Below are 22724 nucleotides of genomic sequence, written 5' to 3'. Positions count from 1 at the left end.
TAGCCCAACACAATAAAACACAAATTAACAAATCCAGCAGTCATTAAAATAAATACAACCTAAGTCAGCACAAAAAATATTTAATCAGCCAAGAAGCCTTATTAAAAGCCACATCTTCACCAGGTGCCTGGAAGAATACAATGAAGGTGTTAATTAGCTTACTAATGTCCAGATGCTTGTGTTACCATCAACACTGCTTTTTGAACTGTAACTGTACTCATTTTGCATACATACAAGCTTTAACATAATAGTGGGTCTGCATTTTATTTCATTTTTACATTTCATTTTCCTCCGATCATTGCAAATATATGTATATATATTTCCCTGTACACCCATATATTTAAATATCTGCCAACTTATTTATTTATTTATATTAAAATTATATACTGCTGTTCCTCCCAGAAGGAACCCAGGGTAGCAAACAAATGATAAAATTCTAAAAACATCTATAAAACATCTTAAAGACAAAAACATCTTTTAAAAATATTTAAAACAATTTCAACACAAACACAGACTGGGATAAGGTCTCTAATCAGAAGGCTTCTTGAAAGAGGAAGGGCTTCAGTAGGTGCCAAAAACACAACAGAGATTGCACCTGTTTAGGGGGAAGTCTTAGAATAAGGCTTCGTACATAGGATGATGAAGTAGATATCTGGCCCATTAAAGCTTGTGCTATTATCAGTTTGCTAGTCTTTAATGTGCCAGTAGATTTTTCGAGGTTGTATTCCTCTAAATCCTACTTAGAGTAGAACCATTGAAATTAATGAACCTAAGGTTTACTCTGAGAACGACTAGCATTGAATACCACTGTTTGTTTTTGTTGCATCAGACTCACATGGCCACTCTTCTGGAAAATATTCCAAGTGTGGCTGCACGACAGATTTGTAAAATGAAGGCATCATGATACTGTCTATTTTCTTTTTGATCCCTTTCCTAATAATCCCTGGCATGGAACTTGTCTTTCACATAGCTGCTGCACATAGGGTTAATGTTTTCACTGAATTATTGAGCATTTGCATTTCTTTCTCTTTTTAAATTTACAACACTTCTGAACGTTTCAGTCCCAAAGGGACCCCAAAAGAGCTTACAAACACATTTTAAAACAATTTAAAATGCAGCAGCAAAAGTTACAAAAAAATTGCACATAAAATGCATTTATCAGTAGAATCCTATGCATAGCTACTCAAAAGTACATCCCACTGAGTTCAATAGGACTTACTCCCATGTAAGTGTGTGTAGATAGATTACAGCCTAAATGTATTTGTATTCAACAGCAGCATAATAATATTAACTATGAAAGTCTTCATAAACCATATCTTCTTCACTACCCAAGAAAAGTCGAGCAGTGTTTGAGCCAGAAGGGCCTTCCTCAGGTAGGCTTTACATAATTGTGGCACCACAATCAAAAAGTCCCTGTCTTACAAGTCCATGTGCTTCACATTTGAGAGCATAGCCTCCGATGTTCACCTGAATACAAAGAGAAAAGGCAGGCAGACATATGTGGGGCAAGGCGGTCTTTCAGAACGTCTGATCCCACATAATGTAGGACCTTTAACAGTCAAAACCAGCACTTCAAACTGGTCCTGAAAACAAAGCAGTAACTAATGCAGATGTGATAATAATACCAGTTCTATGTTCCATCCAGCAAACACCAGTCTGGCTGCGGCATTTTGGATCAACTGAAACTTGCAATCACCAATTAATGTTTCTGAGTGTTCTTCAAAGGCAGGTCCCCAAAGCATATATATTACAGTACAATATTATTCTTACTCCTTTCTTGAACATTGAAAGAAACAATAAAGCATTTACATGTCACTGGTCACAGTGAAGCTTTGTCATGCTCGGCTGTCTCTGGATTGTGCACATTGCAAGTGTCTGTGGTCCTGTTCAGATGCTTGCTGGCCCCCCATCTGATTGTCCACAGGAGCACATGGGGCTCACAATCCAGTTGGAATCAACTGAAGATATTAGTGGACCCTCTTTTTGAGCTGATTTTAAAACACAAATCACAGCAGTTGCATATATATACTAGAGTTGTACTGTGGCCACAAGTTTCACCTTGTATTTGTATTGTAGCTTTTGGAAGAAGCCCGATCTGTTTCAGATCCTCTCTGTGTCATTTTGATTCAGTTTGTCATTTGGGTCCAAATCTGATCTGTTAAATGAGAACCTTTGTTTTGCCCCCATTGACAATAATGGTAGGCCTTAAAACAACATCTCTTTTTAGATGAAATTTACAGGCACAGGTCCCTTCAGAGTGGATTATGCTTGCTACCAAAGCTTTTCATGCAGGGAATCTTTAAAGTTTCATTTTTTAAAAAAAGTCTCTCTAATCTTTTTATCTTTTCTGTCAGAATTATATGCAAATTGCAGGCATGGTTGCCCCTTTTAAGAGGATTAGGCTCAGCAAATTTGAGAAGTACAGGTGCAGTGGTTCTCCCACTAGGGCAAACTTTATTGTTTTTTGGGGGGGGGAATCACATTCCCTTCCAGATTTTTTTTTTTTTAGGGAGACAATTAGTTAAAAAACTGGAGACATGAAGGAAACAGGGGGAAGGAACTTGACAAAATTCTGGAGCTATTGTGCTAGATGATTTTTATAACAAACATAAAATGACCTAGCATGATAGCTCTTGAATCAGAAAAGTCACAATTTTTTTCTCACTGCACACACACACCCTTTCCTGGAATACCCACCATTAAGAAGAAGAGATAAAAAGTGCTATGGTTTGTAAGTGTTTGTTAGGAAAAAGAATGATTGGGAAAGAATTAGGCCACCCCAACAGCCTAAGTCTACCACTTATATCCTGCCCAAATAGGCAAAACTCAGAGGAGAATGATGACCCACATTTGTACTTTAGCATCCCTCTTCCAAATCACTGTGATTGGAGTGTGCTGGGAAAAGAATTCTCTGTTATTAAAACCCAGACCTGTCCATCAAAATGAGAAATCCTCTCCCCTCTCCGCCCACTCTCCTTTCCTCTCTTCTTGAGGACTGGATGTTTTCCCAATCCACTTGATTTCATTTCTCAGAAAGAAAAGTGTGTGTGTGTGTGTGTCTGTTTCTGTGTGTCTGTGTGAATTGTCATGTGTTTGCCTTTACGGAAAAAAATGAGGCCACATTGCTACCCAGGAAGTTGGGCACTCCCTGATCCACTGCAGTATGCCTTAACAGCACCATCCAACTCAGTAATATGAAAGATTACTCCATATCACCCTGATTCAGCTTGAGTTATTAGGGTACACAGAGAGCCAATGTACACCCTTAATATATACACATACTCACCCTTTTGGAGACACTGATTTGTACTGCCAGTGCCTTCATATCATCCAGATTACAAGCCCGCTTGTGGCACCACAACTATCTGCAGCTGAAGGTGTGGGGGAAGCAGGCCTATATTTTGCTTTAGGAACCATTGTCACATGTGAAGCTAGAAAATCACATTTGAAGTTTTTTGGTTTTTTTCTGGCAGCAAATCACGTTATGATGCATTTTGAGTTTGTGCAAATGTTGCTCATGTGGGACAAAATGTGGAAGAGAAATTAAATGAATGCTGTCTGTTGGTCTTATCTAAACGCATGAGGGCATTTGTGAATATCAAATGCACATTTTCTTCCTTTACATTTCTTTTCATCTTTTTGAGTGTCAGAGAGAAAGGCGATATATCTTTGAAAGAAAGAACTTTATTTTACAAATTACAAGTGACCATTTGTCTCTAGATGGCATGGGGTTAACCATATGCTCCTATCCTTTACAAAAATAAAATAATACCATTTTTTAAAATGAGATTTGTTCAAATTTGCATATTTTTTAAAAAAATCAAATCCCTTTGTTATACAAAACACACCCATGATGCACTGTTGAGAATTCTGTAAAGATATCAGTAGGCGTAACATTGTGCAGCCTCCTGCTGAGAACTTCGGCCTTAATGTTTTGTAAGGAACTAAGGCTTTGGTTAACCTTGGCTCTGGCAGACCTCATTAAAATAACAGCCTGTCAGTTTCAAGTTTTAAAATATCAGGCCTGTCAGTTTTCTATTCGGTAGAACAATCTACAATTTTATTTGGGGTATAATGTTTTGTGTGCAGTTGGGGGAAGGCTAAGAGCCTAGGAATATTGGCCAATACTGCCATCTAGAGGACAAGATGGTTCTGGGTCTTCTAATCACTAAACACAAGGATGAAGTGACAGTCCTTTAAAAAAAGCAACACACACAACATACTAGACTTGGCATAGTAGAATGGAAGGCTGACGGGGTTGCTTAAGTATTATTAAAATCAATTAAATATGTTTAGGATTGCAGGGCTGTTTTATCTTACTGAAGCTCTGATGCTGTTTTTCTCATAAATGACAAGTCATTTCTTCCGTCTTAGTTGTCTTGACTTACTACCAGAAAGATATGCTTTCTGCATTAAATTCGATCCAGGAACTCCTAGGATTCTGGAACATTTTTGCACTTATTTCATACAGTGGTGGGCCTCACCATGGCTCCATATAAACTGAGCTAGCCCTAGATTCCCACACAATCTTGAAGGTGAATATTTCTAGAGAAGATCAGTAACAGAGGGTAAATCTCAAAAGAAAATTGTCCACTGTTCCTGATTATCTAATTGAGTTAATCCTGATAGGCTTCTGGGGAACCTAAGGATTATCTGAAACATAGTTTGAAGACCATAGTTTGAAGACCACTGATCTAGAAAATAGAAGCCATTCCTCACAAACAAACAAAAAGTGATGCGGTTAAAACAAAAGGTAGCATAAGGGATGAGTTAAAACAGCTGTTGCTACTTTGGTTGGGGTTCCTGATTTTTCAGAGGGGCGTTGAAATAGCCAATAGTAATGTGTTTCCCCAGTAAGGTAGTGGCAAATTCAGACGCTCAGGGTCCCTTCACAGCCACGGCCCCTTCCAAGATTATACCACCTTCTAAGATTATACAACAAAATGAGCTTTCAGTCTCTTATTTTGTTTGGAATACTTTACCTTACTGATGCATTGCAACAATCAATGCAGATCTCCATGTGTTGCCTTTCAGCTAGCTCTACTCTTTCACATATGTGGACAAATGTACTAAGTTGTTGGCCGGTAAGGATCTTCCTTTGCTGAATTTCCCTTCTTGGTTGTCATACTAAGACTCAGAGTAACTGTATTTGGGCAGAGCTTATGAATTTTAGGAGGAAACGTAAGCATGGAAATTTCTTATCCTAACTTCTGGTGTTGGCTGCACTACACACACACACTTAGGCATATCCATTTGCATTTCTCCTTACCGTGCACAACATGTATATATAGAACATCATTAAAAGCTGAAACACTATAATTCACATACACTTTCTCCCCCCCTCCGCTAATGTATTTTCTGTCTTTCCCTCATACTCAACAAGATAAAAAGTGTGAAGCATTCACTGGAAATATAAAAAGGATGTCAAAAACCAGAATGCTGGAAAGATATGGCTTTATTCTGTGCACAAAGGCATCTAATAATTTCTTGTATATAAAAAAAGATGAATTTCTGTATAAAATATATCAAAGCCCAACGCTGGAACAAAAGTACACATCTTTTCCCCTCTTCCCTCCCACCCCTTTTGTTGCTAAGTTGAGAATAAGATCCTTGTTTAACAAACAAACTGGGGCCATGCAGCTGAGAGAGAGAGACCCCTTCAATCCAAGTACTTCCCTCTCCTCCCTCCTTTTCCACTTTCCCTTGCTTGCTTGCTGTCCGTCATCACCTCCACACTTGTCAGTCCTTCCTGCACATGCCTTCTTGCACAACAACAGATGTCCCTAGGAGCCAATCAGCATGAAAGGGGAGTGTTAGCTACTGAGAAGAGACTTCTCAGTGGCTGACTCACCTCCTTTCACTTTGATTGGCTCAAATCAGCAGGAATGGATGTTGGCGACATAGGACCCTGTTCCAAAAAAAAGTAAGGGGGTCTAAGAGCCTGGATGACTATCCCCCTGATTTTCCCTTTCAAACAGTGTTTGTGCTACAATAGGGCCCCGCTTTACAGTGTTCTGCTTTCTGGCATTCCACTGATGCGGTGGCTTTCAATCAGGGGAAATTCCCCATTTTAAAGCCGATTTTGCCGTTTCGTGTCATTTTCGCGTGACGTGACCCATTAAACTCAATGGGTTCCGCTGGTCCCTAACCCGCCATATAAGCAGGGCCCTACTGTATTGGCCCCTATCATCCAAGCTGAGGCGGGGTGGTGGTGGAGGTTAACACCTTCTCCCTGTTCTTCTCAGGAAGATCATCCTAGACCATAGGGTGAAATTCTTGTACAGCTTTTCAGTAATTTCTCTCTGCTCCTGTAGGCCAAACCTCCTGTCATAAGGTTCCAGACAGATGATAATAACTGTAAACCCAATAATTTAAGTAAAAAGGCTGTTCAGAACGTTCTTAACATCCAGATTCAATGAGCTATTGGATACCATGTGTGCCCCGTAGGGAACCAATCTTATGCTTTTAGGAAGGTTGTCTGAGAAGCCATTGGATTCTGTGTACCCCTCTCCCCATGGGTGGAGAAGGAGGCCTGTGGCAGTGGAAAGCTCCGCTCTCATTGCTGTTCTGACATTGGTGCTCAGGTGGTGGTAGGGGCTGAAAAGGGTATGTGTGTTGGAACAGATCGAGGGAGTTCTTGGATCCAAAGGCTGCAACGTCTTTTTGTTCCCCTGTCACCCTCCTGACAAGGGAGATAAACTATAACAACTCCAGAGCCCCAGTTTTTCCTCCAGTCACATGTGGGGGGGATTAAAATCTCAGATCCAGGGGGAAATGCCTCTACCACCTTTCACCCTAACCAGCATGGGCCCAGCAGGGTTTAGGAAGTGGTGGTTCCTCCACCACAGAGTCTCCCCTCCCCTACTTCCATAGGATTGCTCTGCCCAATGCAGTTCTCACGATGGACAAGAAACCATTGGGTAGCTTGAGCAAAGGTGGGAGAACTTTGATGAGGCATAAAAACCCTCTTCTTGTGCTTCCCGCCACACCTTTAATGAACATGTGGTAGCAAATGAGACTGTGGCTGCTGGCCACACATCCCATGTCCCTGTGGCCAATGGGCCTGCCTCTAGCCTCGATAGCTTCTACACATGGGCAGGGCTTGGAAAAGTTATTTTTTTTGAACTACAGCTCCCATCAGCCCAATCCAGTGGCCATGCTGGCTGGGGCTGATGGGAGTTGTAGTTCAAAAAAGTAACTTTTCTGAGCTCTGCACATGGGCAGCGCTATGTTGTAGGGCCTGTATGCATGACCAAGAATCATGGTATGAGCAGGATACCTGATTGGGAGTATTTATCCTACATATGTACAATCCAATGAGTGGAGGCAGGGAGGGTGGGGCGAGTAGGTGTGATCTACTCTCCACAGATTGGTTGACTGTGTGAAGTATGAGAAAAGAGCAAATGTTACAATTCAGAGGCATCCTAAAAATGGCACAGGGTGTGCACAAGTTTAGCAAATTAGACTGATGCTCACTGGCATTTCTATTTGGAATGGTGCATAGGGCATTTCTGCCAGCTACATCCATGCAAGACTCACACTTAATTAAAACTGCTGGGCCAAGTCAGTTGACAGCCCTATTAAGCCATAATACTTTCCTATCTATAGAGGATCTGAAATACTATACAAATGCACATAGAATTTCAGATGTGTCAGATATTTTCAGAAACTTCCATCATCTACAGCACAATACAATTTCCTACAGAGTTTGAGTCCTGCCAGTGTAAGTATGGGCCACTTTTTTAAAAAAAAAAAAAATGAAGGCCCAGTGTCCTGAAAGCTAAAGATAAAAGTGACAGCCACAGAAAATACTATTGGAAGGATCTATTCCTTTGGTTTTTAGGAACAGAGTTTACTAAGTGTTTAAGTCATCCATTAAGACTTGTCTCCAAGTCCTAATTCCTGTATACTTGGTATGAAATGTGCTGGCTTTCTTAACAGCCCCCACCATAATTGCAGAAACCAAATTATGAATATGAAATGTAAAGACCTATCTGTCTTTCTTTGGTACATTTATATTGTTATGTTTCTAAAAAGAAAGGATTGAGGATTGAGATGGATTATTTCTCTGGGTCCCCTTCAAGCCTGTAATCTTGAATTTGCAGTGGAAATTTTTCTTTGTTAAACTAGCCTGTAAGCTAATGGGTTTGTCAAGTGGCCTCTATTAGCATATGTAAAAATATAGTACAGAGAGACTCTTTTCAGGGAAGAGTCTCTCCTCCCCCCATCCTGGAGCCAGAAAGAGGCTTGTGTTTTTAGGGCTCATCTACATGGGAGCATATCTTCGTAGGAAATACACTGCATTTACCTTCATTTTAGATTTGCACCATCCGCAGTTCCTGCTCAAAGGTAACTGCCAGTCGCTTTTTCCCATTCACGCAAGTAGGCATTCCTTTGGGAAGGATTAGTCTTGCTGTTTCCTTGAGGCCTGCCCTCTAATTATACATTTCTACTCCCTCTGGTTGCTAAGGTGACCGAGCATGCTCAGTGTGTTCTACCAACTACAGTAGGTTTCTTTTAAAAAAAAAAAATCAGAAGTGTGAAATATCTGTTTTTTCCCTGCCTAGGGTTGGTAGGATACAGCTGAAATACAAATCTTTGTTTGGACAGTGTTATGCTTTTGGCACACAAGTTAGGGGGAAAAGAAAATAAAGGCACAGTTTGCAGGAACATTAAAAAGGCCAGCAAAATGGAGAAGAGCAACCGGAAGTTACTTGTCAGAGATAGTGGGCATGGAGAGGGGAATGGTTTCTCCCCTTTGCATATTATCAGTGGTTTGGGTTAGTATGGATTTACAGGGGGGAAACTGCGTGATAGCTTCTGTTTCCCAGTAACATCATGTGAACCATGCAAATTTAAAAGAGATGTGAGTAGCATCAAACATACAGTAAGCCACATCTCATTTTGGGGAGAAGCTGGAAACTAGGAAGACACACAGAGAGGCCTGCTGTCTGCACCATGGCTCCCTACAAGCGGGAACCCCTCCATCAGAAGCTCAGGTTGTGCATATGTGTAAATAAACCATATCCCATAAAGACACCATAGTCTCCGCTGACCTTCTTTCTAAGGAAACTGAATCCTGGGTAAGCACAGGAAGCCCTAGAAGTCTCGTACTGCTTGCAGATTGGGGTGGTGCTCAAGAATATCCTCCCCTTCCTCCAAGGAACTCAAAGTTATGTGCATTGTGCTCCTCATCCCTATTTTATCCTCACAGCTTAGGCTGAGTGATGATTGGTGAATGGCCCAAGGTGAATGACCCAGTGGGCTTCATGGGTGAGTAGATATGAGATTATGGGGGTTTCCACAGTCAGATTCCAACATTCTAACTATTGCATTATACTGAGCCATGTGTGTCTGTGTATGTCTACCAGCTTCCATTAGAGATGTGATGTCGGGGAGGTCAGTGTGGTGCAGGAGCAGAGGACTGGCACCGCACAAACCTCCCCACCACCACCTCCTCCCCCTCTCAGTTACCTGCAGTGACCTCAGTGATGAGAGGCCAGGTGAGCAACCCTGCCCTGTCAGTCACTACTGGAAGCAATCCTTTGAAGCAGGGTAGAAATAAAAGCAACATGTGCTTATAAAGCAACGACCCTCAAGGGGCTCCCCAAATGATACCCCAAATATGAATATAAACCACTTTTAAAATTATTTTGTGCACAGGTAATCACATTTCCTGCTTGGGTGACCTTGTTTGGAGTAAATTGTGTGAAATGTTTGGTTGGTTGGTTGGTTGGTTGACTATCGCATATGCAATGACTATCGCATATGCAATGACTATCGCATATGCAATGACTTATCGCATATGCAATGACTATCGCATATGCAATGACTATCGCATATGCAATAAGTCCACCTGATTGCTGTAAGACAGGAGTGAGGAACATCCTTTCAGATGTTGTTGAATTCCAACTCCCATCAGCCCCCAGCCAGCATGGTCAATGGCCAGAGATGGTGAGAGCTGTAGTCCAGCCACATCTGGAGGGCCATGCGTTAGATGCCTACCCCTGCTGTAGGAGTGCTGTCGCCCATATTGTATGGATTTTCTGTCTTTGCCCACTCATACAGCAGATGAGTTGGGTGGGTGCCAGGTGTTCCTCCAAAAAACTCAGGGTGCTATATATGATCCCCCCATTTTTTCCCTTTTCCTTTCCTTTTTTCTTATATCAGTTATAAATTTATAATGAAAATATAATCCTGCTTTGACCATCTGAATTAGCATGTGCTTTTCTCCCACATTCTCCTCTGGATCAACAATCACCAGGTAACATGCACAGCAAGGGAAAGTCACAAAAGCCATTTAAATAGGAATGGCCTTAAAGAAGGCAGGGGCTTTGCGAAGTGAGACCACAAGCCTTTACACGTCTCTTCAGAAGTACGTCTCATTGAGTTTAATAGGGCTTACTTCCAGGTAAGTGGCCATAGGATTGTAGCCCCCAATGTTTTGCATCTTTTTCCAGTAGATATAGAAATTTATCTTGAGTTCCTTAATTGTCACCACCATCAAGGATAACAGTTTGTGTTTTCAAAACACATATGACAATCTGAGTTTATTCACCATTTTTTACAAAAACAAATATCCTTCGTTTATTTTTTGATCAGGTAATTGACATTAAAGAAAAACTGAAGCTTTCCAAGAAGTTCTGGTCAGCGTTACCATACACTATCTGCAAAGAAGAAAGCGTAACAGCTGGCCTGTCAAGTGAGGAGGACTGCTGGAATGGGCACACCAAAGCTAAGTAAGGGGAGGGAAGGGGGGGGAAACCCATTAACAATTAATATTTACAGCTGAAACCTCCATGGAACCATGCAGTGTTCAGCAGCTCTCATTTTGTGAAGCCATGTTTCAAATACTATGTTGAGCATACACAAGAATTGCCCAGGGACAAGTCAAACGGAGGAGGGGGGGGATCAACAGAGTGAAGCTGGGTAGGGTGGTTTTGCTCACCTGGTTTCCCAACATGGAGGCCCTAGCTGGGAACTGAAACGGAGAGGTGACGGGGAGATAGCTCTGGATTTGGAAGCCAGGCCTCACGCCATCGTGCCAACTGCTAAGGCCAAAGACTCGGTCTCGGGGACAGAGAACTTATGGCCCTCCAAATGTTGCTGGACTACATCTCCCATTATTCCTGACCATTGGCCATGCTTGCTTGGGCTGGTGGGGGTTGGAGTCCAACAGCATCTAGAGAGCCACAGGTTCTCCACCCTTACCTATCTGCGTGGTATTTGTGAACCAGAGAATCCTAGGCTTGTCTACCCACAATGGGACTTACTCCCAGGTGTATAGGACAGAGGCCTTACAGTACAGTCTTAACCCTAACCTTGTCTACTCTGAAGTAAGTTCCACTGCATGGGCCTTGCTCCCAAGTAAGTGGGCTTAGGGTTGCAGCCTTAGTCTGGCATAGTTTCACCAATAGGTAATATGAAGGAAAAAGTCAAAATCAAGTTTCTCAGTCTCAAGGCATGTTCCCTGTGATTTTTTTAAAGACTTAGATGTGTAACACTCATATCTTAAAATGTGTTAAAGTGTCATGTCAGAACAATAAGATAAAATGAGATTGTTACAATGAGTCACATATAAAAACAAAAATAACAATTGTTAAAAATAAACAGCCCCAAATACTGTAGTCTTCTACAACTCGTGTATCCACAAGAGACTGCGTCAGATTGCCGCAGATGTGCTCTAGTTAATGAACTGGGCTCTATCAGGCTGTTAGTGACAGACTTGCCTAGGAAATTGGTGTCATTTTGTGGTAAACAAGCTGGGCTTCTTGGAAGGGTGATATACACATCTGGAAGAAAAGAGATGTGTGAAAGGCCACCTGTACAAGAGTTTGTTGGTTTTCTCTGCCAAACATCTTCCTTCCAACTATACATGCTGCCATTAAGACACAGGCAAGAATACTAAATGTCACAGCCTTTAAATAAAAAAAAAAGACATGCGGTATCTTAGAGCATATGTACGTAAGAGACTTAAGCTGGATTAATCATTCCCTCTCCCCCCTCAGAACTGTAGCTGGGAGTCAGAGGCTAGGGAATGCTTAGTAGTCTCACCAAACTACAAATCCCAGGATTCATTTCTGACAAAGATGACAAACTGGTGTAAAACTAATTTGCATTTATAGCAGATATGCCTGAAGATAAGATAGGCCTGTTCTGCAATCCCATCATGGAGTAAACCTTCAGCCCTTCCCTAATTTGGGTCATGGCAAAGGAAGCAATGTGACCTTCTTTTGAAGGAGTCAGTACATCAAGATTACTTGTGATTATTAAAATCCTTCCTTTTTCTACAACTGCCACTATTAATTCAGAAGAGGCAGGCAGAGTTAATTCTAGGACATCAATTAGCAAGTACAGAGAAGGATTGATCTTTCCAGCCCTTTATTTGAGAGCTAGCCAGTAATATTTCATCATCAGAGATGTCAATTGATCAGGCCGTATCCAAACAAGGCATTGAGAGATATGGGTGTGAAAAGCACTTAATGTGGATGGAACCCTAATGAACAAATGAAAATGCAATCATAGCTATTCTGAAGCTTTTGGTCTTTTAGAAAATACGCAGCAGGTCTGTCTCTGTCACTATTCATACTCAGAAAAATAGCTGTGCAGAAACAATGTTCCTTGAAAGATATCTGGTCTATTTTTTTAAAAAAATGTTTTTTAAAGTAGCAGGTTATTATAGATTCATGCAACTTTAGAAATGATTGCATGACCCCCTTGGCTAGATGACACATACTATAAGAGAATACAAATATTGAAAATCATCATTATCCTATTAGCCCTTGAAATAGGCAAAAATGTAGGTCGAGTTGTGCAAAAAATCTAGGTCGAGTTGTGCTTTGCTGCATGTCACCATTGCCCAGGATGTGGAGCCATATCCCTTTTTGTATAACCTCATTCATGTCTTAACTGTGTGAAAGGGGGGTCTATCCAAATAAAGGGACAACAGGGTCCTATCCCTGAGATTGGGTGGCTTTCCTGCTCCCCAACTACCATGTGTTGAGCATGCACATCTGCAGGGGGAAAGCTTAAGCATGTAGACTTCAACAAGAGCAGGATCTCAGTGACTCAGGGTTCCCATTCTCATCAAGGTCTATATGCACACAGATTTTCCTCTAAGACATCCCTGTTCAATGCGTGGATGCTGAGGAGTGAAACAAGGAACCCATCCAGCCATGGCGGTGGGACCAGCAATGTAGTCCCATACAACCTTTGACCTCCTTAAGACGATTAATGTATAACAGGGGGTTTATCAGATTTACCCATCAGTTCTGTGGGGATTAGATGAGCATAGCAACGAAAGTCTGACTATACATCTCCATCAGAAGCAAATGCACATCTCTCTTGCTGGAAGAAGGTAATACAGGAATGGAGAATTTGTGGCCCTCCAGCCCCAGCCAGCATGACCAATGGTAAGGAGTTGTAGTCCAACAAGATCTGGACAGGTTCCCTACCCCCCTGTCCTTCACATGACTGTAGCTTGCTCACAGCTAAATAGGAAACTTCCACTCACACCCATAATTGTTATGGTTATTATGGTTAAGAGATTAGATTACATAGATAGATAAAATAGATAGATTAGATAAAATAGATTAGATAAGACAGACAGACAGACAGACAGACAGACAGACAGACAGACAGACAGACAGACAGATAGATAGATAGATAGATAGATAGATAGATAGATAGATAGATAGATAGATAGATAGATAGATAGATAGATAGATAGATAGATAGATAGATAGATAGATAGATAGATAGATAGATAGATAGATAGATAGATAGATAGATAGATAGATAGATAGATAGATAGGCAGGCAGGCAGGCAGGCAGGCAGGCAGGCAGGCAGATGTGTTGTTTATATACATATATATGTATATGTGTGTGTGTATGTGTGTGTACATACATAGATATAGATATATATTTCAGTGTCACCTACTCTGACAGAGAGCAACTAGCAAGCCTATAATTTTTCCCTTAGGACATGGCGTGCGATCCAGTACACACCATATCTCACATTCAAAGCACATTTCTTCCCCCGACCAATAAAAATAATCCTGGGAACTGTAGTTTACCCCTCACAGAGCTGAAGTTCCCAGTACCCTTATCAAAATACAGTTCCCAGGATTCTTTGTGGCAGAAAATGTGCTTTGAATGTACTTTAAAAGTGTAGTGTGTATGCAGCCAAATAATACAATCCTCCCCCCCAAAAATGCTTCTGGGTAAAGGAGGATGGGATATAGCATTAATGCCTTTCCACTGGTCTCCTCTCCACCAGTGAGGCGGGCTCTCCGCTATCGCAGAAGCCACCCACTGTGCCTGGGCAGGCAGGCAGCTACTGGCAGTGGTAGCAGGCAGAAATCTCTGAAACAGGGCATTTGGGGGACAGGTGAGCGCAGGACTCCTCTTCCCTGCCCCACTTTTGATTGCTCTGCCTTTTCGTTGCACTTAGTTGCTGCTGAAATCGACAAGAGTTAAGTTGTGACTAACTTGTCCCATTGATTTCATAGGAACCTAACAGAACTAATGTGCAGCAGCATCCTCTATGGCAGCCTTTCCCAACCTTTGCGTCCCCAGATGTTGCTGGACTACAGCTCCTAGAATTCCTGACCATTGGCCTTGCTGGCTGGAGCTGATGGGAGTTGTAGTCTAGCAACATCTGGTGACCCAAAGGTTGGGAAAGGCTGCTCTATGGGTCTACTCACCAGTAAGTCCCACTGTGTTCAGTGGAGCTCACTTCCTGGCCTGTGTGTTTAGCACTGCAGCCTTAGCACACTTCCCCATGTCCTTTTTATTGCACATTTATGATTTGTGCTCATGATGCTATCTTACTTTCAAGGTCTTACTTTCAACGTTCTTTGTGCCTGCAAAAATGTTGGGGCAGTCACATTGCTTCATTTCCAATCAATGCGTAACCTGTAACTTCCTACAGAAACCCCATAACTTTGTACACCACAGATGTTTTGATTTATTTTCGTGCTGCTTTTATTGCGCTCAAGCCCCCCTGGACAGCAATAATATTGTAGCGTCAGGGAAGCATCACAGAACAAACTAATGCAGCCTAATTCCACCATGAATGCACTGCTATTGAGTTAGGAACATGCAGCAGAGTACACCTGCAGCAAAACACCAGTCTGGAGGGACCCATAGTTTAAATCCAATCCATAACTTTCAGTTCACCATATTCATAATGAAGAGGTTAAGTGTGAGATTCTTCTTTGTGTAGGAGCGCTTCCCCTGAGACACAGATGCAGGTGGGCTGTGCCAGTGTGCAGTTGTGCTTCTCACATAACATTTTCTACACTTGCAACCATTCATTTCTCTCGTGGAAGGCTGATAATATTAACTGAGTTTACATTAAGCCCTGCCATAATAGTAAATTGTTCTTTCATTAATGTAGATACGTTTGATTTGAAAATCCTTTCTGTCTGCACCCCCTGCAACAACGACAAAACCACATCTGCATTCATCATAATATATTTCTGAATTGGTACTACTGAGCACAAGGACTGAGTCACTTGAAAAAGGAAACTGCTTTTTTAAAAAATGTGTAAACCAGCACAATTTATTATCATTTCTTAGTCAATTTCCAGTGGTGGGTTATGGTGTACTGGTGAGCTAAAGTGACCTTTCTGGAAAAAACAGGTGGCCTGCTACTTCTTTGTTCAAAAATAACCTTTAGAACATTTAGTGGGATGAGGGAGTGATCATGGAAACATTTTTACAGCAGAATGTAGATTGGAGGCTTTTTGTGTCAGAGAATAGTGAAATGTCTTAGTTATGGTATAATAGTCTGATGCAGTTTTTCTTTGTGATGCATAGATACCTACCAGAGATCATGAATGATGGGCTTACCAACCAGATCAACAATCCTGAGGTTGATGTGGACATCACCAGACCTGATACCTACATACGGCAACAAATCATGGCTCTGAGGGTCATGACTAACAAACTCAAGAATGCGTACAATGGAAACGATGTGAACTTTCAGGACACAAGTAAGACTCTACATCTGTCAAATAATCTTAATCAACAACAACATTCCTTTCTAGGATTAAAAACTATTCTCTTAGAATGTTGTTCGCTGAAACAAATGGCTGTGTGTCTGCAACGTCAATTGTGATTGACTGATTGATTGATTATTAGATGGAAACATTCTAGAAAAAGCTGATCTAGTTCTATGTGATAAAGAGCTGCCTTAAACAGAATTAGGCCCTCCCAGTACTGTTTACACTTAACTGGTAGCAGATCTCTGAGGTCTCACACGTAAAGGAAGTCTTTCCATCCTGGCAGCCTGAGATCCATAACCCAGCAGTGGCTAACTTATGGCCCTCCAGATATTGTTGGCCTGCAGCTCCCATCATCCCTGACCATTGGCCATACTGGATGGGAGCTGAAGTCCAGCAACATGTGGAAGCCATGGGTTCCCCACCCCAGCCACAACCAGAAGCCAAGGCACCAGCAGGAGTGCCAGATTGGCTCTGCTTGTTTGTATCATGCTGACCTCCCCTTCTCCCTTCCAGTAAGCAACACTGACCCCTGCTGGGAAGCTATCAGAAAGGCTCTGTCCCACCTGGCAAACTGCTTCTGGCCATAACCAAACACGCAAGTTCTGCACATTTTATATGGAAACCTTGTTCTCTATCACTGAAGTATATTCCCTCCCTAATCCTTATGTTTGTCTGGATAAGGGTCTCCCCTGTTCTTACCCACCATGGCTGTCCAGAAAAGAAACATAAGCAAAGCCACTTGTCTAAAACACACCCAAAGAACCCACTTGCAATGCAGCTGTTTGGATATTTCAAACCTGGATGTGCAACCCAGATATGCACATGCATGAAATCTGTGTCCACAGTTTCCACTACAGCAGAGGAAATTATGCATGGAAGCTTTGTTGTCATGGTGCATATCCATTCCGCCTAGATACATTCAAACTTTGCAGTATTTATGCTCAGTTTACAACATACTCAAAGGCATGAGCCAAAGAATCTTTATTTAATTTATTTATTCATAAATGTATTTGTATAGCACAATTTCATTTTTTAACAGATTAAAAAAACATACAATAAAAACCATTAAAAATATATTAAAGCCAAGGTCAACTGTTGTAAAAAGACGTGTTCTTAATTGCCTGAATAAGCCTGGCAGAACAGAAAGGTTTTCAGCAGGCATTTAAAGGTTAAAACAGAAGGTGCCTGCTCTGTTGACAGAGCATTCTAGAGAACTGGGCCGATGAGAGTGAAGGCTCAATTTCATGTCAGGGGAAGACCACCACTGCTCCTGCAGATGATCTCTGTGATCAAGCTGGGATATAAGGGTTCAGGCAGTCCCTAAGATACCCTAGATCTAAGTTGTTCGGGGCTTTGTAAATTGTACAAGGACGTTGAACCTCGCTCACATGTGCTAGAGGCCACTTGTGGACAGCCAAGTGTTTGTTCACTGTTTCCTTCCAGTGCCTTCTCTGATCCACAAACCATGGGTATGAGCCACCCAAAGTTAAGCATTTTAAGTCTCTTTCATTTCAGTTGGGCGGGGGGGAGTTAAGGCCATATTTCATTTTCCTATTGGAATCATTGGGGCCCTTTCCATGGTGTTCTCCTTGTAGCATAGGAGCCATCACTGCAGCATGGCTTCTCCCTAAACCGTTAAGAAAAGAAGCCTCAAGTCCATGCTGCAGCTTTTACCCATGCCAACATCGAACCTTCAGGAAGGTGCATTCTAAAAACTCCCAAGTGGCATAGCAAGAGCCTGCACTGCAGTAGCTCCCACATCTGAGTGTGAAAATTAGAGCATCCCAAGGCTGGTCCATGCTCCATGTTTTGAACAGCGTGCACACTGGATTTCTGTTTGGCACATCCAGAAATCATCAGGTGATGCGAAATGAGTGCTTTTCTCTTCTGCCATTTTCCTGTTCCCCACCCCACCTCGCAGGCGATGAGACCAGTGGCTCAGGAAGTGGAAGCGGTTGCACCGATGATATTTGTCCAACAGAGTTTGAATTCATCACCACAGATGCACCGCTCGTCGACTCGGACAGAAGGGAAGTGGACTCTTCAGCCAGCCCCCGCAGCCAATCAGCACTCACATGGGTCATCCTCTGCCTGGTTCTCCTACTACAAAGACAGTGCAGATAATCCTGGCTCTGGCTAGCGATGACTGCCTTTAAGCTATTGAAAAATAAAAACAAAAGAACAGCCAACTTCCTCTTTTTCTTATGTTCTCGGACAATGGAACATGCCACAAACACTTTCGCGGTTTTATATAAGAAGCAAGCAGCCCTGCAACCCGCTCCCCTTTGTGGATTTCCAAAGAGTGCCGGGTGCCAGAGTGACCTTTTCCTGTTTCTTTCATAGAGCTATGAAGAAGACACTGTCTGCTCCTCAGGCTATCTTTTCCTCACATTTTTATTACAGGAGACTTTTCAGAGCTTCATTTGCTTTTATGCTGCAGGAAGAAAAAGGGGGAGGCGGGAAAAGGTTAAAGGTACAAGGTGTGGTTTTTCCAGTACAAAGAAAGAGAAAAGGGAAACAAAGGAAATCAATGTTTTTTCCCCAAAATCGAGCTAAGCCCAAGGCCCAACAAAATGGCAAAATGTGGAAGAGGTCTCTATTCTGGGGGGCACTTCAGGTCACCAAAATTATCTATACCATTGAGGGAGTATCTTTTGAGGGTTTGTGTGTGTGCATAACACAAAAACAGGGGTATGACTTGTGCTCCATTGGCCATACATAGAAGACTTGCCAAGAGGTTCCGAACAAGAACAGGAAAACATCTGCTAACTAACATCATTCCTCTCAGAATATTCACATTGTTTCAGCCCAGGCCTTGACTGAATACTAACACTCTTTGTTCTAATTAGTTTACTCCCCATCAATGGTATGTCATTGACAAAGGAGTCCACTATGTTGCCCATCATCATCTGGTTCATCATGAAATCTTAATAATGTTTGAAAGGTTTTAACGCAAGGGTTTTGACATAAAAAAATAATCTTTTATCATATAATCTCTTTTCTTTACCTGCAAGTTTGGCATCAAGTAGAATTTTCTGCGCCTGTGTTCATCATCTAACCAAAAAGGCAGTTTTCAAAGGAATGGTAACAGTAATTGAATCAAAATGTTAGTTTTGCATAGAAACAGCATCCTTCGTATCTATTAGTTTCTGTATCAGAAGGGAACTCTGTTGCTAAAACGTTGACACAAATACATATATATAGTACTGACATGGAAAATTTCTTTCACTTTTTTAGTCTTAGTATGATCATCTATTTTTATATATATGAATATATATATGAATATATATATGTATAAATCACAGATTTTAACTTCTTAATTACAAGCTCAGGGTTGACACATCTTTGTAAGGAAAAAAATGTTTTGTCAACCGGCATTTATTTTTGTTGTTCTGCTTGGGAAAAGTCAACCTTTCATTATCAGCAAGTGCAAGAATCAAAGAAGGGAACTTTTTCTGCATTTTCAGTTGTCCGTTTCTTTACGGAGTTGCGAAGGGGTGGCACCCTCCCTCTTTCATGTCGGTGCATTTGCGTGAGTGTGTGCAATACGGACATGGAAATATATAGAACAATGAGACTTTGGGATGACAATTGTGCTCTTGCAAACTTTCTTAAAAAGTCCATTTAACTGTCTTCATGGTTATAGTAGCCCCAGTATGTATCTGGATAGTGTGATCTGATGTGATAGAATGTGTTTAATCACAGGATTGTGATCCTGCTCCCATAAGCATAAACCTCCTGCTGTCTTGCTATGTTGCCCTTTGTGACCCTCTCGCCTCTTGTCATGAAGCATCCAGTCACTGATATTTGACAGGCCGCGATGTGTGGCCATGCAGGGCCGGCACCAGGCATGACTGGGCCCTTGGGCACCAGCTTGCCCTGGGCCTGCAGTGCTGTAGCTCAACCCCCCCATACAGGCTGCACAGGACTAATAAACCTACCTGCGCTTCCCTGTGAATGACATGTGTGCTGTGCATGTGTGTCTGCCAACAACCAAGATGGCATCAGCCCCATAAGGAAGCCCCCACTGCCATCTTGGTTGATGGCAGGCATGTGGACACAGACTGCATGTCATTCACAGGGATGGGAGAGGTAGGTGAGGTTGTGGAGGGACCAGTGTGGTGTAGTGGTTAAGGTGCTGGACTACGACCTGAGAGACCAGGATTCAAATCCCCACATAGCCATGAAACTCACTGGGTGACCTTGGGCCAGTCATTGCCTCTCAGCCTCACGAAAACCATATTCATAGGGTCTCCATAAGTCGGAATTGACTTGAAGGCAGTACATGAAGCCCACACTGACTGTATTGGAGGGATGGTGCTTGGGAGCTCCCTCTCCACAATCTGCCGCAGGGTTGGGAGCCGACGCTGTCCCAGAGGGTGATGGGAGCGCTACTCTCCCATCCTAAGGAGGGGAGGGGCTCTTCAAGAGTCCCTCTGGGCTGCAGGAGCCCTCAGCCAAGGCCCAACCTGGCCACCCTCTGGTGCCAGCCCTGGGGCCATCACACCTGCTTCTGTGGTGAACATCCCATGGACGAGGAAGGGAGAGGCTGAGGTGGATCTTTGGCATGTTGCAAGGTGAGATGCTGGAGGATCTGGGAGTGAACGGGAGCCACAATGTCCCTAGCATGATGGGAGCATAGCAAGGGAGGGGAGATTTATGGAGAAGTCTTAGCCCCTCTTTACTCCATTCGCCGAGGAAGCTGGGTCACAGCCCAGGTGATAAACATGAGTGAGTAGGCTAACCCAGGCCCTTGCTACCTTACAGGGCAATCCTGTACGTGTCCACCCAGAAGTCCAACTGAGTCCAATGGGGCTTATTCTCATGTATATAGGTATAAGATTGAAAAGGGAAGCTGTGCTGTTATTATAAATAGATTGCCTAGTTTTAATTACTCTTCCAGTGTTGGTAAAGAGAAAAAAAGTTGGTGAAACACTTCCAAGGAAGCTACTCAACACTGCAGTTAGAGCATTGACCATATAAATTGTACATGTTTCCAAATATTTTTCCTCATCTAATTATAATTAACCAGCAATTTAGTAATGAAAGTAGTACACTCACAGCACAAATGTATATACTTAAGCACTTTTACACCCCCTCCCCCTAAACAAACTGTATATGCAGCTAATGATTACATACTAGGTCAAATAGGTAAACAAAATGCAGAGGTTGTGCTTCTGAAAAAGATTTTTTAATTTAAAATGTTATACAACCCAGTTTTGTCTTCCCTATTCACAGTTATATGCTGGTTACTGGTGTTCTACTCAAGGCGCCTTTTAACTGTACATTGCCCATTACATGGACTCGCCTATGGCCAGAATCCAACACATAATTCTGCGAGTGACCCTCTTCTGGATTGTGGCCAATGATCATGACTAATTTAAGTCTCATTCATGTGAGTCCTTAACTTTTCTGGTCTGAGTCTTTTGGTAGGTTCTTCCCACTAATTCAGAATCTCTAGTGGAGAATAAGGGTATAATGGACTGCGTTATAAGAAATCAGACCAATGGTCCATTTAGTCTCAATATTATCTATACTGCCTGGCTGGCTGAAGCTATCCAGAGACCACTTGCAGACCCGTTGCTTAAAATGCGCTTTACTGAAGATGTCAGAGATTGAACCTGGAACCTTATATGCACATATCCTCTCCCACTGAGTAGTGGCCCTTCACCTGGCTGAGGTGTTAAGAAAAAGGATGCCGTAAGCACCATAATCTGATCCCCACCATGTGACTTCATCCACCCAAACTAAACCATCTTCAAGTTCTTGAAAACTTGGCTGATACCCATTTGCAATCAGTTTTCAGAGAGAAATCCTACCAAAAGATTATATTTCTCTATTATTCTGCTGTGGTTTCTTGTTTTTGTAAATGTGGTCCTTGTTGAGAAAACCAAGACACACCTGCAGGATACAGCTTTCAGTTTCAGGGATTGACTATTATGTAATCTCACCCATTTATAATAGCAGCAAGTAACCACATACAAATTAGAGAGACATTATTCCGTCCATGGATACGCCACCAAAAATAGCAATCCAATGGCAAATACTCCACTTGTTCTCAGATATGATGTATAAAACAGACATAGCCAACACTGTGCCCTCCAAATGTTGTTGGTCTCCAATTCCCATCAGCTCTAGCCAACATGGCCAATAGTTAGTGATGGTGGCAGTTGTACTTCAACAACATCTGAAGAGCACCATGTTGGATTCCCCTGGTGTAAAAGGTGTCTCTATGTAGATGGCTGCCACCTCATGGAAAGCCACAAATCACTTCATGTTCTTGGCAGTTGCAAGCAGAGGCATGGAAAATCTCCACATCACTCTGCAGGAATTACTTCATTACTTGATTTATGTTTACAATTTTATCTTATGGCTCATCCTTATTACCTTGGACGCTTTAGTGCACTTACCCGGTTCCAGCATGCCAGGATTCTTATCGGGCCTTTGCCAATGTAGTAAGATATTCATAAAGCAGAGAACAGGCTCACTTCCATTTAATTATGCTATAAATAAATATAACATAACCCCCTATATCCCAGTTCAGATTCTGTACTACCCCATCTAACAACTGCCTGGCACAGCTGAGACACATGGCAGAGACAGTGGTAGAGCCCTGATAGAGGCCAGCACTAACTAAAAAATGTAGACCACTCTGTCATATGAGCTGCCTACTTCTAAAATTGCTCCCTTTCCACAGACATTGTTTTAGGAAAG

The 22724-nt window shown here is 42.2% G+C and overlaps 1 protein-coding gene across 1 annotated transcript in view; it reads left to right on the top strand.

Moving 5' to 3' along the window:
- GPC6 (glypican 6) overlaps positions 1 to 20253 on the top strand; it is a 1220950-nt gene extending 1200697 nt beyond the window's left edge. Inside the window, exons 7-9 of the mRNA XM_061630112.1 lie at positions 10603 to 10739; positions 15823 to 15998; positions 17932 to 20253. Of these exons, the coding sequence (XP_061486096.1) occupies positions 10603 to 10739; positions 15823 to 15998; positions 17932 to 18134 (516 nt within the window). The 3' untranslated portion in view covers positions 18135 to 20253. The remainder of the gene's footprint in view (positions 1 to 10602; positions 10740 to 15822; positions 15999 to 17931) is intronic.
- Positions 20254 to 22724: the final 2471 nt, after the last annotated feature.

The sequence above is a fragment of the Rhineura floridana genome, chromosome 5, assembly GCF_030035675.1.
Source record: "Rhineura floridana isolate rRhiFlo1 chromosome 5, rRhiFlo1.hap2, whole genome shotgun sequence".
Lineage (NCBI taxonomy): Eukaryota > Metazoa > Chordata > Lepidosauria > Squamata > Rhineuridae > Rhineura > Rhineura floridana.
The sequence above is the reverse complement of the archived record's forward strand: the minus strand, read 5'-3'. Positions and strand labels throughout refer to the sequence as shown.